Raw genomic sequence first — 14055 nt, 5'->3', positions numbered from 1 at the left:
GGAAAGTCCGACAAAACACATTTGTTGGCGGAAAATTTGAGAACATGCTAGCCAACATTTGTTGGTGGAAAGTCTGACAACAATTGTCCGATGGAGCATACACACGTTAGGACTTACCGCCAACAAGCTCACATCCAAAATTTCCCACTGGAAAATCCGATCGTGTGTATGCAGCATTAGCCTAACCCCTTCAATTCTTCTTTCCTAACACACAATAGGGTTGATTTATTAAAACTGGAAAGTGCAAAATCTGGTGCAGCTGTGCATGGTAGCCAATCAACTTCTAACGTCAGCTAGTTCAATTAAACTTTGACAAAAAAAACTGGAAGCTGATTGGTTTCTATGCAGAGTTGCACCAGATTTTGCCCTCTAGTTTTAGTAAATCAACCCCAGTGTAACATGTAACTACTTCCCCTAAACTTAAACCTAAGTCTCAACCTTCTAACACCTACAAATGCATCTCAAAAAATTTGAATATCATCAAAAAGTTAATTTATTTAAGTAATTCAGTTCAAAAAGTGAAACTCATATATTATATAGATTCATTACACACAGAGTGATATATTTCAAGCATTTCTTTCTTTGAATTTTCATGATTATGGCGTACAGCTAGTGAAAACCCAAAATCCAGTATCTCAAAAAATTTGAATATTACATAAGACCAGATGGGTTTGCTGGCCAATCAAACAACTTTCCATTATTATGCTTGGATACAGCACTCTGTGAACAGCCAGCTTATTTAGCAATAACCTTTTGTGACTTACCCTCCTTGTGCAGGGTGCTGTCTTCTGAGCAGCTGTCAAGTCAACAGTCTTCCCCATGATTGTGTAACTGACTGAACCAGCCTGATAGACCATTTAAAGAAAGGAAACCTTTACAGGTATTTTGAGTTAATCAGCTGATTAGAGTGTGACACAATGAGTCTACAATATTGAACTTTTTCACAATATTCAAATTTTCTGAGATACTGAATTTTTGTTTTTCACTAGCTGTAAGCCATATTCATCAAACTGAAAAGAAATATATCACTCTGTGTGTAATGAATTTATTTAATATATGGAGTTTCACATTTTGAATTGAATTACTGAAATAAAATATGTTTTTGATGATATTCTAATTTTCTGAGATGCACCTGTAGGTCAAATACTAAAGCAATCGAAAGCAAAGCATAATGGAGCCAGCACTTCTGGAGAAAAAGTCTTTATAATGTTTATTCCAATATGACCATGTACAAAACGGTGAGGGCTAACGCGTTTCAACGGGAGCCTTGTTCACAGCAATACTAAAGTAATTCCTTACACAATTTAACATATTCTACAATACAGTCAGCTCATCCTGGAAGGTGACTATCATGGCTGCTCAGAGCTCCCAACGAAAATTACAAGAGTGGAGAAATCCTAGCACTAGAAGCTACTGATCCACAATTAGTACACATGAAAATAGTTGTGTTCATTACTTGAGTGAACCTGTATTCCATTTACACAAAGTCTTACCTAAAACCAAACACCCTAAGATGCCTCCATTACCTTTTTTTTGTATCCGTCTCCTGTTTTCTTTCATATGTAACTGAGGCCTGACTTCACTGATTTAGGCCATGCATTATGCAAATTTCTTTCCTTCAACCACAAGGTAAAGAAAAGAAAATTGCTTGATTCTCCCATCCACACAGTCAGTGTGGATGGGGGAATCCCCCCACTGCGCTATTGTATTCTGACAGTGAGAGGTTTCCCAGCTGTCGAAATACAATGATCGAATGAAAAAAATGACAGGCTGGTTGTACTAAAGTTGATCTACAGATTGACTTTAGTACAACCACCCAGCCCATAGATGCTAGCTAGGCTCTTCAAATTGCAATTCTATTGTCCAAATAGTCTGCCTAATTGGACATAAAGAACACACTTATCTGACAATGGCACATCGGTTGGGGTAGCTTAGCTTTAAACCACGCACATAGACCATAACCAAATTAGACTGAATTAACAATTGTTTTAGACAGTATGTGTGCCTCTTGATAATGCATGTTTTTTAGTTCCTGTTACAGGATCAAAAGGTGCAGTAATAACCTGTATTGGCATGCTTCTTCTACAGTGTTACTGATTAATTCACGTTAGCTGTTGCCCCAATGTGGGCAAAACAAGACCTGGCTAGCAGAATATTATAATATTCTGGTAAAATAATTGGAAAACAACCAAAAGGGTCCAGGAATCCTACCAACCACATTTTTTGAACCAATGAAACAATACTAGTTAAAATACCCTGAAATGTCCCGGGTGTTTGGCCGGCATAATTGTCTGGAGTAAACTTGCTTACAAGACAACATATGAACATGTTATACAATGTAGTAAATAAATAAATAATTTAATAGATGTAAAACCAGTGCTTTTACTGCTGCAATCAAAGTGAGAAATACCTGTTTCACACCTGCTTCCAGAAAATCCTGGAGGGCATTTACAAGTGTAGGAGTTTATGCCATCTATACATTTTGCGTGGTTAAGACAGGGGCTAGATACACATTCATCAAGGTTAATTTCACAGAACTGTCCAGTGAAGCCATCAAGACAACGACAACTAAAAAAAATTTAAATAAAGAAGGACAAAACTTGATGTTGCAGCAATTTACAAAAAAAGCAATCTGTAAAACATTTCTTGTATACCATGTTTAGAAAAACATAAAGGATGAACATTTCTATGGTTTTTCTTTGCTCTGTTCCTATATGTATATACAGGCAACATTCTTTATGAACCATCCTCAGAAGAGAAGGCAACTTAAAGTCGGTCATGCAACACTATACCTAAACAACATATTTATAATTTTTTTCACACAAATATAGTTTTCTTTTGGTGGTATTTAACCGCTTAACGACCAGTCGCTGTCATTATACTGTGGCAGGTTGTCACGATCCCGCGAATCGCCGTAGCTATACGGCGGCTTGCGGGATTGGGATAGCAGGCGCATGCACACGCCCGCTGCACTGCAGGGGTGCTGATGCTCGTGGCAGATGGTCACGATGACTGCTGGTCACGAATGATCGCGGGCACGAGAGGCAGAATAGGGATGTGTGTGTGTGTAAACACACAAATTCCTGTTCTGTTCTGTTCTGTGAGGAATGACAGATCGTGAGTTCCCTAATAGCTAGGAACCACGATCTGTCATCCCCTCTAGTCATACCCTTCCCCCTACATTTAGAAACACACACAGGGAACACAATTAACCCCTTGATCGCTCCCTAGTGTTACCCCTTCCCTGCCAGTGACATTTTTACAGTAATCAGTGCCTTTTTATAGCATTGATCGCTGTATAAATGGCAATGGTCCCAAAAATGTGTCAAAAGTGTCCGATGTGCCCGCCATAATGTCGCAGTCCCAATAAAGATCGCAGATCACTGCCATTACTAGTAAAACATAAATAAATAAATAATAAAAATGCTCTTAATCTATCTCCTATTTTGTAGACACCATAACTTTTGCGCAAACCTATCAATATACGCTTATTGCGATTTTTATTACCAAAAGTAAGAAGAATACATATCAGCCTAAACTGAGAAAAAATTCGCTTTTTTTTTTTTAAAAAAAAGGGATATTTATTATAGCAAAAAGTACAAAATATTGTGTTTTTTTCAAAATTGTCGCTCTTTTTTTGTTTATAGTGAAAAAAATAAAAACTGCAGAGGCGATCAAATACCACCAAAAGAAAGCTCTATTTGTAGGGAAAAAAGGATGTCAATTTTGTTTGGGTGCAGCGTCGTACGACTGCGCAATTGTCAGTTAAAGCGGCGCAGTGCCGAATCGCAAAAAATGTCCTGGTCATTCAGCAGCCAAATCTTCTAGGGCTGAAGTGGTTAATTACCACTGGGTCTTTTATTGTTTGCTAAATAAACAAATAAAGACTGAACATTTTGAAAAAAAAAAAAAAAAGTTTTTCATAGTTTGTCATAAAATTTTGAAAAGAGGTAATTTTTCTCCTTCACTGATGTGCGCTGACACATTGGCAGCACTGGTGGGCACACATTGGCAGCACTGGTGGGCACTGTTTGGACTGCACTGATAACCAGGACACTGTAATCAGTGCCCTGATTATCAGTGTAGATGTCCCTTTTAGAGAAGTCAGTTATCAGCTCACTTCTCTGATCCTCATGCTGACAGCACGAGGAAAGAAGTGCCGATAACCAGCTTCTATTTGCATCCGTTATCAGCTGTGACTGGCTCTTTACCTCATCTGTGATCAGCAGTGTCCTCCGGACATAAACAAAAAAACTATTTTTTTTTTTTTACTTTCAGCTATAATACACATCCAAAAAATAAAAAATAAAAAAAACGAAGTTATTCATCAGTTTAGGTCTGTATATATTCTTCTACATATTTTTGGTTAAAAAAAAATCGCAATAGACATATATTGATTGGTTTACGAAAAAGTTATCACATCTATTTTTATTTATTTATTTTTTGTTTTTACTGGTAATGGCGGTGATCTGCGATTTTTAGCGGGACTGCGATATTGCGGCGGACAAATCTGACCCCAAAGTGCACTTTTTGGTGACCAGTGTCAATATTACATTAATCAGTGCTATAAAAATGCACAGATCAATGCAAAAATTACACCGGCAGGAAAGGGGTTAGCACTAGGGGGCGATCAAGGGGTTAAGTGTGTTCCCTCACTTACTGGAACATGACAGAGATCACTGCTCCCAATCACTGGGAACAGAAGATCCCTGTTATGTCACTAGGCATGGGGAATGCCCTGTTTACACTGGCAGTTCCTCGTTCTGACTCTCCCCGCTGCGATCACGGGCCACCGCCGGACATCGAGTCTGCGGGACCCTGCACAGGAGAGCCATTCTGCCAATGTATATCGGCGTGAGCCGGTCGGCAAGTGGTTAAAGTTAGCATATAGAAACTATCATATCGGCATAATCTGATTTGCTCTTGTGAATGGAACCCATGCCAGTTCACTGATCCCTACAGAGAACCAGAGCTGGAGTGCCTGTTTTTAAGGGTAAGAGAAAGTTTATAACTTTTCTTTTATTCCACATACTTGTTTTAATAGTTAGCATATTGAAACTATAGTATTTACAAAATCTTAAAATGTGAATTTTGTACAGGTGCATCTCAAAAAATTAGAATGTCATCAAAAAGTTAATTTATTTCAGTAATTCAATTCAAAAAGGGAAACTCATATATTATATAAATTACACGCAGAGTGATATATTTCAAGCATTTCTCTCTTTTATTTTGATGATCATGGCTTACAGCTGGTGAAAATCTAAAATTCAGTACCATATATACTCAAGTATAAGCCGAGTTTTTCAGCCCATTTTTTAGGCTGAACCCCCCCCCCCTCGGCTTATACTCGAGTGAGGGCAGGGATACCGGATATAGGGATATAGGCTGCTTGCCCTGGGGCCACTTTTAACTGTTGCTGTAGCGCTCCCCTCTCATCCTCCCTTACACAGCGGGAGACCGCTGTGTCTCAGAGCTCAGTGTGGAACTTTTGGCCGTGCTGTGACAAAAGTCCCGCCCCCTCTCCCTCCCTTACACAGCAGGAGACCGCTGTGTCTCAGAGCTGACTCTGAAATTTTCGGCTGCACTGTGATAAAAGTCCCGCCCTCCTCCTAGACCAGCTTGTGTGATAGACAGAACACTGCATCTATCACACGAGCTGGTCTAGGAGGAGGGCGGGACTTTTGTCACAGCACGAAAGTTTCACACTGAGCTCTGAGATACAACGGGAGATGCCCACTGTGCAATCCAGGTACTGACTGCATGAATGGGCACACAGTCACTACTAGTGAGATTGCAATGACGGGCACATTGAGGCTGCAATGACAGGCACAATGAGGCGGCAATTATGGGTGTGAGACTACAATGATGGGCACGGTGAGGCTGCAGTGATGGGAACGGTAAGGCTGCAATGATGGCCATGGTGAGGCTGCAGTGATGGGCACAGTGAGGCTACAATGATGGGCACGGTAAGGCTGCAATGATGGGCATGGTGAGGCTGCAGTGATGGGCACAGTGAGGCTACAATGATGGGCATGGAAAGGCTGCAATGATGGGCATGGTGAGGCTGCAGTGATGGGCACGGTAAGGCTGCAATGATGGGCATGGTGAGGCTATGGTGATGGGCACAGTAAGGTTACAATGATGGGCATGGTAAGGTTGCAATGATGGGCATGGTGAGGCTGCGGTGATGGGCACGGTAAGGCTGCAATGATGGGTTGTGAGGCTGCATTGATGGGCACAGTGACGCCGGCAGCCTCTGTGTTGTCGATGCCGCACCGCATCCTGAAAATTTACCAGTAGTTGCTGCATTTCCCACCCTAGGCTTATACTCGAGTCAATAATTTTTCCCAGTTTTTGTGGTAAAATTAGGTGCCTTAGCTTATATTCGGGCTGGCTTATACTCGAGTATATACGGTATCTCAGAAAATTTTAATATTACATAAGACCAATTAAAAAAAGATTTTTAACCTCTTGGCATCCGGAGGCCGTCATATGACGGCCTCGACTTTCGGGGCTTATATCTGAATGATGCCTGAGGCTAGAGACATCATTCAGATACCGGCATTTTCAGCCGGCGATTCCGTACACCATAAGAATGATCATAGTGGCTGTTCCGCCGCTTGATCGTTCTTACGGGCGGCGAGAGGGGACATCCCCCCCCTCCCACCGCCCTCCGGTGCTTCTACCAACTCACCTCAGCGATCGGTGAGTTGGATAGCGGATTCGCCGGATGTACATCATAGAGATTTCCGGCGGACCAGATGGTCGCCGGAGTCTCTATGATCGTTCGTGACGTCATAACATCGCGCCCGGCCTCTGCATTAAAAAAAACGGCGCCGCTTCGGCTGGGAAGCGGTGATCTTTTTTTTTTTTTTTTTATTTTAGGCTTCCCAGCCTAGAGGTGAGATGTGGGGTCTTATTGACCCCATATCTCACTGTAAAGAGGACCTGTCATGTCATATTCCTATTACAAGGGATATTTACATTCCTTGTAATAGGAATAAAAGTGATCAAAAAAAATAATTTTTTTTTTAAAGTGTCAAAATAAAACATTTTAAGTAAAATTAACAATAAAAAAAAAAAAAAAAATTTTTAAAGCGCCCCTGTCCCCGTGAGCTTGCACGCAGAAGCGAACGCATACGTAAGTCCCACATATGAAAACGGTGTTCAAACCATACATGTGAGGTATCGACGCGAACGTTGGAGCAAGAGCAATAATTTTGGCCCTAGACCTCCTCTGTAACTCAAAACATGTAACCAGTAAAAAATTTTAAAATGTCGCCTATGGGGATTTATAAGTACCAAAGTTTGGTGCCATTCCACGAGTGTGTGCAATTTTGAAGCGTGACATGTTAGGTATCTATTTACTCAGCGTAACTTCATCTTTCACACAATGCAAAAAAATTTGGCTAACTTTACTGTTTTGTTTTTTTTTAAAGTATGAAACTATTTTTTTTTTTTTAAAAACGCGTTTGAAAAATTGCTGCGCAAATACCGTGCAAGATAAAAAGTTGCAATGACCGCCACTGTATTCTCTAGGGTCTCTGCTAAAAAAACATATATAATGTTTGGGGGTTCTATGCAGGGCCGTCTTTAATTTTGATTGGGCCCTGGGCAAACATTTTCTTGGGGCCCCCCCTGCATTCTGAGACATACAAAAAATAGCAGGTAGACTCAAAATCAGTTTACTGCAGCAGATCACGCAGCGATTGCAATTGTTTGCCAGATGTTACAGCCTATCATTACTGCTCAATGGCTGGTTTCTAGAGGTTACAACACATAATTTCTGCTTGCCGATTGGTTGCTAGAGGTTAATGTACATTATTAGCGCTCGCTAATTGGTTGCTAGGGGTTACAGCACATCATTAGCACTTACTGATTGGTTGCTAGAGATTAAAGCAGATCACTACTGTTTGCTGATTGGTTGCTAGAGGTTCATGCACATCATTACCTCTCACTGAGCAGTGGAGCAATCCCAAATAATTGAGCAAGTAAAGGGGCACATTAATACACATACTACAGGAGAGGTTCAGAGACTGCGGACATACTGCAGGAGAGAATCAGAGACTGCGGACATACTGCAGGAGAGACTCAGAGACTGCGGACATACTGCAGGAGATTACCAGAGACTGCGGACATACTGCAGGAGACACTCAGAGGCTGCGGACATACTGCTGGAGACAGAGACTGCAGACATACTGCAGGAGATTACCAGAGACTGCATAAATACTGCAGGAGACACTCAGAGACTGCGGACATACTGCAGGAGACAATCAGAGACTGTGGACATACTGCAGGAGATTACCAGAGACTGCGGACATACTGCAGGAGACAATCAGAGACTGCAGACATTATACAGGGGATGGTCAGAGAACTTTCAGCAATGCACAGCTGTACAGTTAAATAACACAGCTCAGGGTTTAAATAGTCAGGCATTTTATGGTTGTAAGGACATACCTGGCCAGACAAACTCACTACATACATTCAGGACTGTGGGCGGGTCTTCCACTCTCTGCTCTCACTAAAGCAGCTGGGAGCTCCACTGATGCTTTGTTGGGGGGCCACGTCACCCGTGAATTGTCGCCCCGATGACAGCTTTGCAGAGCGCACAGAGGACATGGGAGGATGTATTCCTCGCTAGCCAGGTGAGAGGGGGCGGGGCCGGGAGCTCCACTGACGCTCTGACCCCGCCCACGTGCAGCCTGTGTACTGGGAATAGAGCACCTGTAGTGAGTGCCAGTGATCGGAGTGGGAATGTCATTGGAGCTCCCGGCCCCACCCCCGGACCTCTGTATTCACCAGCCAGTATAGAGGGGGCGGGGCCGAAAGCTCCACTGACACTCCCACTCCGATCACTGGCTCTCACTACAGAAGCTCTTTTCCGAGTACACAGGCTGCACGTGGGCGGGGTCAGAGCGTCAGTGGAGCTCCCGGCCCTGCCCCCTCTCAGCTGGCTAGCGAGGAATACATCCTCCCATGTCCTCTGTGCGCTCTGCAAAGCTGTCATTGGGGGCGACAATTCACGGCTAGCGTGGGCCCCCCAACAGAGATTGGGCCCAGGGCAAGTGCCCCGTTTGCCCTGCGCTAAAGACGGCCCTGGTTCTATGTAATTTTATAGCAAAGAAATGATGATTTTTGACATGTAGGAGCGAAGTGTCAGAAATGGCCTGGATGCGAAGTGGAAATGTTGGCTTACTGAAGAGTCCATGTACAGTATAGTATGCACTGAATACTTCAATACTTGCTTGGGGCTCTTTTTGCATGAATTACTGCATCAATGCAGCGTGACATAGAGGCGATCAGCCTGTGGCACTGCTGAGGTGTTATGGAAGCCCAGGTTGCTTTGATAGCGACCTTCAACTAGTCTGCATTTTTGGGTCAGGTGTCTCTCATCTTCCTCTTGACAACACCCCACAGATGGGGTTTAGGTCAGGCGAGTTTGCTGGCCAATCAAGCACAGTGGTACCATGATCATTAAACCAGGTATTGATACTTTTGGCAGTGTGGACAGGTGCCAAGTCCTGCTGGAAAATGAAATCAGCATCTCCATAAAGCTGGTCAGCAGAGAGAAGCATGAAGTGCTCTAGAATTTCCTGGTAGAGGACTGTGCTGACTTTTGACTTGATAAAACACAGTGAACCAACACCAGCAGATGACATGGCTCCCCAAATAATCACTGACTGTGGAAACTTCACACTGAATCTCATGCAACGTGGATTCTCCACTCTTCCTCCAGACTCTGGGACCATGATTACCAAATGAAATGCAGAATTTACTTTCATCCGAGAGGACTTTGGACCACTGAGCAACAGTCCAGTCCTTTTTCTCCTTAGCCCAGATAAGACACTTCTGACATTGTCTCTGGTTCAGGAGTGGTTTGACACAAGGTATGCGACAGTTGTAGCCCATGTCCTGGGTATATCTGTGTGTGGTGGCTCTTGAAGCACTGACACCAGCGGTAGTCCACTCCTTGTGAATATCCCCCAAATTCTTAAATGGCTTTTGCTTCACAATCGTCTCAAAGCTGTGGTTATCCCAGTTGCTTGTGCATCTTTTTTTTAACCACACTTTTTCCTTCCACTCAACTTTCCATTAATATACTTCAATACAGCACTCATTGAACAGCCAGTTTCTTTAGCAATGACCTTTTGCGACTTACCCTCCTTGTGGAGGGTGTCAATTACTGTTTTTGGACAACTGTCAAGTGAGCAGTCTTCCCCATGATTATGTATCCTACTGAACCAGCCTGAGAGACCATTTAAATTAATTAAACCTTTACAGGTGTTTTAAGTTAATCAGCTGATTAGAGTGTGACACCATGAATCTACAATATTGAACTATTTCACAATATTCTAATTTTTAGAGATACTGAATCTTGGGTTAACACTATCTGTAAGCCATAATCATCAAAATTAAAACAAAGAAATGCTTGAAATATATCACTCCGTGTCTGTAATTACTGAAAAAAATTACCTTTTTGATGATATTCAATTTTTTTTAGATGCATCTGTACACAGTTCACCAGAAAGAGAGGGATGTTGGAAAGCATACTGTATGTATAGCAAAACAGTAACTGATACTAAAATGTTCACTAAGATGATCAATATTCAACAAGTATATTATAAATGTGTCAGCAAGACTGTAAGTACAATAATTGAATGGTTAAATAGTATCATCATATTTTTCTCAACAAATTACATGTGCTATTTAGGGTCCTTTACATTTCCACATCTCTAATTTGTGTTCATGTTCCCTGCATGGCTGTCACTGTAGGTGAAAATCTTGTGCAGGTGTGAAGACATCTGGGACTTTATTAATGACTGCTAACACAAGTCTGACAAGGAATAAACTTGAAATATGCAGTTTTACATGACCTCAACTTTGTTATGTTTCTCTCATCATAGCAAATATGGAAATTAATATTGTTCTTCAAATTGAAAATAAAAAAAAAAAAAAACTCAAACTTACTATATATTAGGTGCAGAGTAAACGTTTAGCCCATGAATGTATTTGTTATAGCTAAATTAGGATGCACCCACAGTCAAAAGATTGCTTAGCAACCCACCTCTCCAGGTCGACCACTAATGGCACGTCTACTGCTGGTCTCTGGAGCCCATCCATGCCCCGTAATTCCAAGAAAGAAAGCTCACACGTTGATGACATCACCAGTTTTGGTGGATATATTCAGCTATACAAACCATGCTTCAAGTACTAGGACCAATTGCGGCCCATAATACAGGGCGCAGGGGCCCCCCTATCCATGCATCTGGCTCCCTAATCTACATGCGGGGTGCCAGATGCAGGGATTTCAATGTTTTTTAGGTTTTTTTGGAGCACGTGATTAAAGCCAGAGGCTCTAGTAGGCTTCAAAAAAGGGTGGGCTCGGGGTCACAACCCAGTTGTGTGACAATAGCAAATTAATATTCACTATTGTCACACTTATTCTCCTCCTGGCCAATCAGGAAGCGGGATCGTAAGACCTGTTTCCTGATTGGCCGAAAGGAGAAGCAATTCTATTGGCCTAGGTGGAGGTGGGAGGAGGAGAGAGGAGACGCACTGCCACGCGATGCCGAGGAGGAGATGCAGGGGAAGCTGCCGCCCGTCGCCCGGAGGGAAGCTCTGCCCGCATCATAGATGGGGTAAATGCGGGCTGTTAACCAACCGGGGGGGGGGTATGCGGGTGACATGACCCATGGAGGGGGGACTGGGGTGCGGACGAGAAAAAAAAAGCACATCGTTGACATCACCAGCATGGCCAAATGTGTTCAGCCATACAATCTATACTGCAAGTACCCACCTGAAGACCACCCCTCTGATGTGCTTCACCCTTACTGGCTTAACTGTAGAGTCCTAGGCAGTGGCGGTGGTATATTTTTTTGGGGTGGGGGGGTGGCTGTAAGCAAATGCATAATCACACCTACTTTCAACCTAACCACCCAGACCGCACTTAACTATACTCAAGCACACATTTTTGCATGCCAAGTTTTTGGGAACATAAGTGGAAACCCCGCATTTATAGTAAGCTAAGTTTCCACCTGCTAATATGACCCAATGATGAGTTTGGCTCCTAAGGCCCCTTTCACACATGGCATATCCATTTTGACGGACTCTGCTTACTCAGCAGGGGATCGATCTGATGATCTCCGCTGAGCGAGCGGATGACAGGTCCCACTCCGCTCACTGTGCAGAGGCGGACCTGTCAGAGCCCCGCTGTCCTCTATGGGAGATCAGATGAAAACGGATCCGCCTGTCAGTTTTCATCTGATTCCATCTGATCCAATCTACCAGATGCATTGAAAATAGGGTTTCCATCCATTTGGATTTGGGGGACCGGACCGGATCGGATAGCGTCATAGAGGTGAATGGAGCATCCGATCAGATCTGCCTGAAAATGGACAGGTGGACCTGATCGGACAGCGTGTGTGAAAGGGACCTAAAGATTGTAGAATATAGCTTCACACATCTTTATAGATGTAGGTTGCACATCCTTGGGGACGAATCCCTCATATGAATATGTTTGACTTTGCCTTGCTGATATGATGAGGAAATTGTAATCAATGTTCAATGTTTTTTTTTTTTTTTAACATGTACAAGTTAACACATTTTCACTGCTGTATTTGGATTTATTTGCAATGTGATGTATTTGATTTTGACAAATAAAGCTTTTGGGAAAGAAAATAAAGTAAAGAAGCCTGACAAAAAGAGAAATAATGCAGCCACCCTCCAAGAATTAGTAATCTGCAACTAAATACATTTTTGTCTATGAAATTAATACCGTTTTAATGGTTCATGCACATGGAGATTTTTAGGCAATTTAATTGTCTAGTGCAAATATACCAGTGCTTTCCCATGCCCGGGGAAAGCACTGTGAACAGCTGTATGAGGCTATACTCTTGTAAACACTGGTGCTTCTTTGCATCTGTGTTTACACGCATGAGGGTCCGATGTATTTTCCTGAGATGCAAATGCTGCATTTAAAGCTGTACTCTTGGAATTTCACAAAGTCGTAAATTCTCAGTTCGTATAGGGGTGCAGGGATAAGGTATAAGACATACTGTATTCCTAGCTTCAGCAGGCAATCTCCATGTGACCAGTCCAGTGCTGATGTCTCTCTATTTCCCGCCACCGTCGCAAGTTTTCCCCTCACTTAGAATACAGAGTTAATAGCCTTGCACTACTTTTGATGAAGCTTCAGGCAAATTAGAACAGTGCTGAAGCTTGCCAAACTGAGCAATGTAGTAAGTAATGCAGTTGAACCCCCAGACTAAATGAGCATTTAATCTTTGCAGGGCCTGGGGGCCCCACCGCAATAGTAGATTTTGTCTAATTCCCAGAATGCAGAGCTTTAAAATGCTCGTTTGACTTTCCCGAAGGAGTTCAAACTGACTCTGAATAACTCTAAATCTTACCCAGTGAAAAGCAAAAAGCAATTTAGAGTTGAAAAAGTTCATAATGTTCAGAGCTGGCGATCTGCCTAAAATGTATAACAACTTATATTACTTTGTAAAAAATACAATAAATGTTGTAATTTAGTTTATAACACATGGATGGCAAAGACCTCACTTTTGTGTTTGCAGAAAGACTGCAGCGTCTACATGGGGGGGGGGCATTTAAATAGTTGGCATACTGAAAAGTGGGTGATTTCTGCACATTTCTAAAGTATTTTTATTTCTTCTAAACCATGTTATTTATAATAAATGTACTTTCTTCTATTTTGTGAGGTAAATACTGAGCTGATTGTATTTCGTTTGAAAGGGGCAGAAAAAGCATGGATTTCAAGATGCCCTTTACAAGACTCAGTTCTCTAATGGACAAACAGTCATCACCTGTAGCTGTCAATTCCATCTGTGCAGGTGGCTCCATTCTTGCAAGGACCACTTTGGCACTCATCAACGTTGTGCTCACACACTTTGCCTGCGTACCCAGGAGGACAAACACACTGGAAATCTCCTTTCAGGTCTCTGCATTCTCCATTGTTTAGGCAAGGCTTTGACAAACATTCATCTATTTCTATTTCACAACGCGTACCTGGAAAAGAAAAAGCATAGCCAAGTA

The 14055-nt window shown here is 42.4% G+C and overlaps 1 protein-coding gene across 3 annotated transcripts in view; it reads right to left on the bottom strand.

The window, feature by feature from the left end:
* The window catches only part of SVEP1 (sushi, von Willebrand factor type A, EGF and pentraxin domain containing 1), a 486322-nt gene that overhangs the window by 126488 nt on the left and 345779 nt on the right, over positions 1-14055 (bottom strand). For all 3 annotated transcript variants that reach the window (XM_073591153.1, XM_073591134.1, XM_073591144.1), the window contains exons 24-25: positions 13827-14028; positions 2411-2568 (exon numbers count right to left, since the gene is read on the bottom strand). In XM_073591153.1, the coding sequence (XP_073447254.1) occupies positions 2411-2568; positions 13827-14028 (360 nt within the window). The remainder of the gene's footprint in view (positions 1-2410; positions 2569-13826; positions 14029-14055) is intronic.

Source organism: Aquarana catesbeiana, linkage group LG01, assembly GCF_042186555.1.
Source record: "Aquarana catesbeiana isolate 2022-GZ linkage group LG01, ASM4218655v1, whole genome shotgun sequence".
Classification (NCBI taxonomy): Eukaryota; Metazoa; Chordata; class Amphibia; order Anura; family Ranidae; genus Aquarana; species Aquarana catesbeiana.
This window is presented reverse-complemented; position numbering and strand designations above follow the sequence as displayed.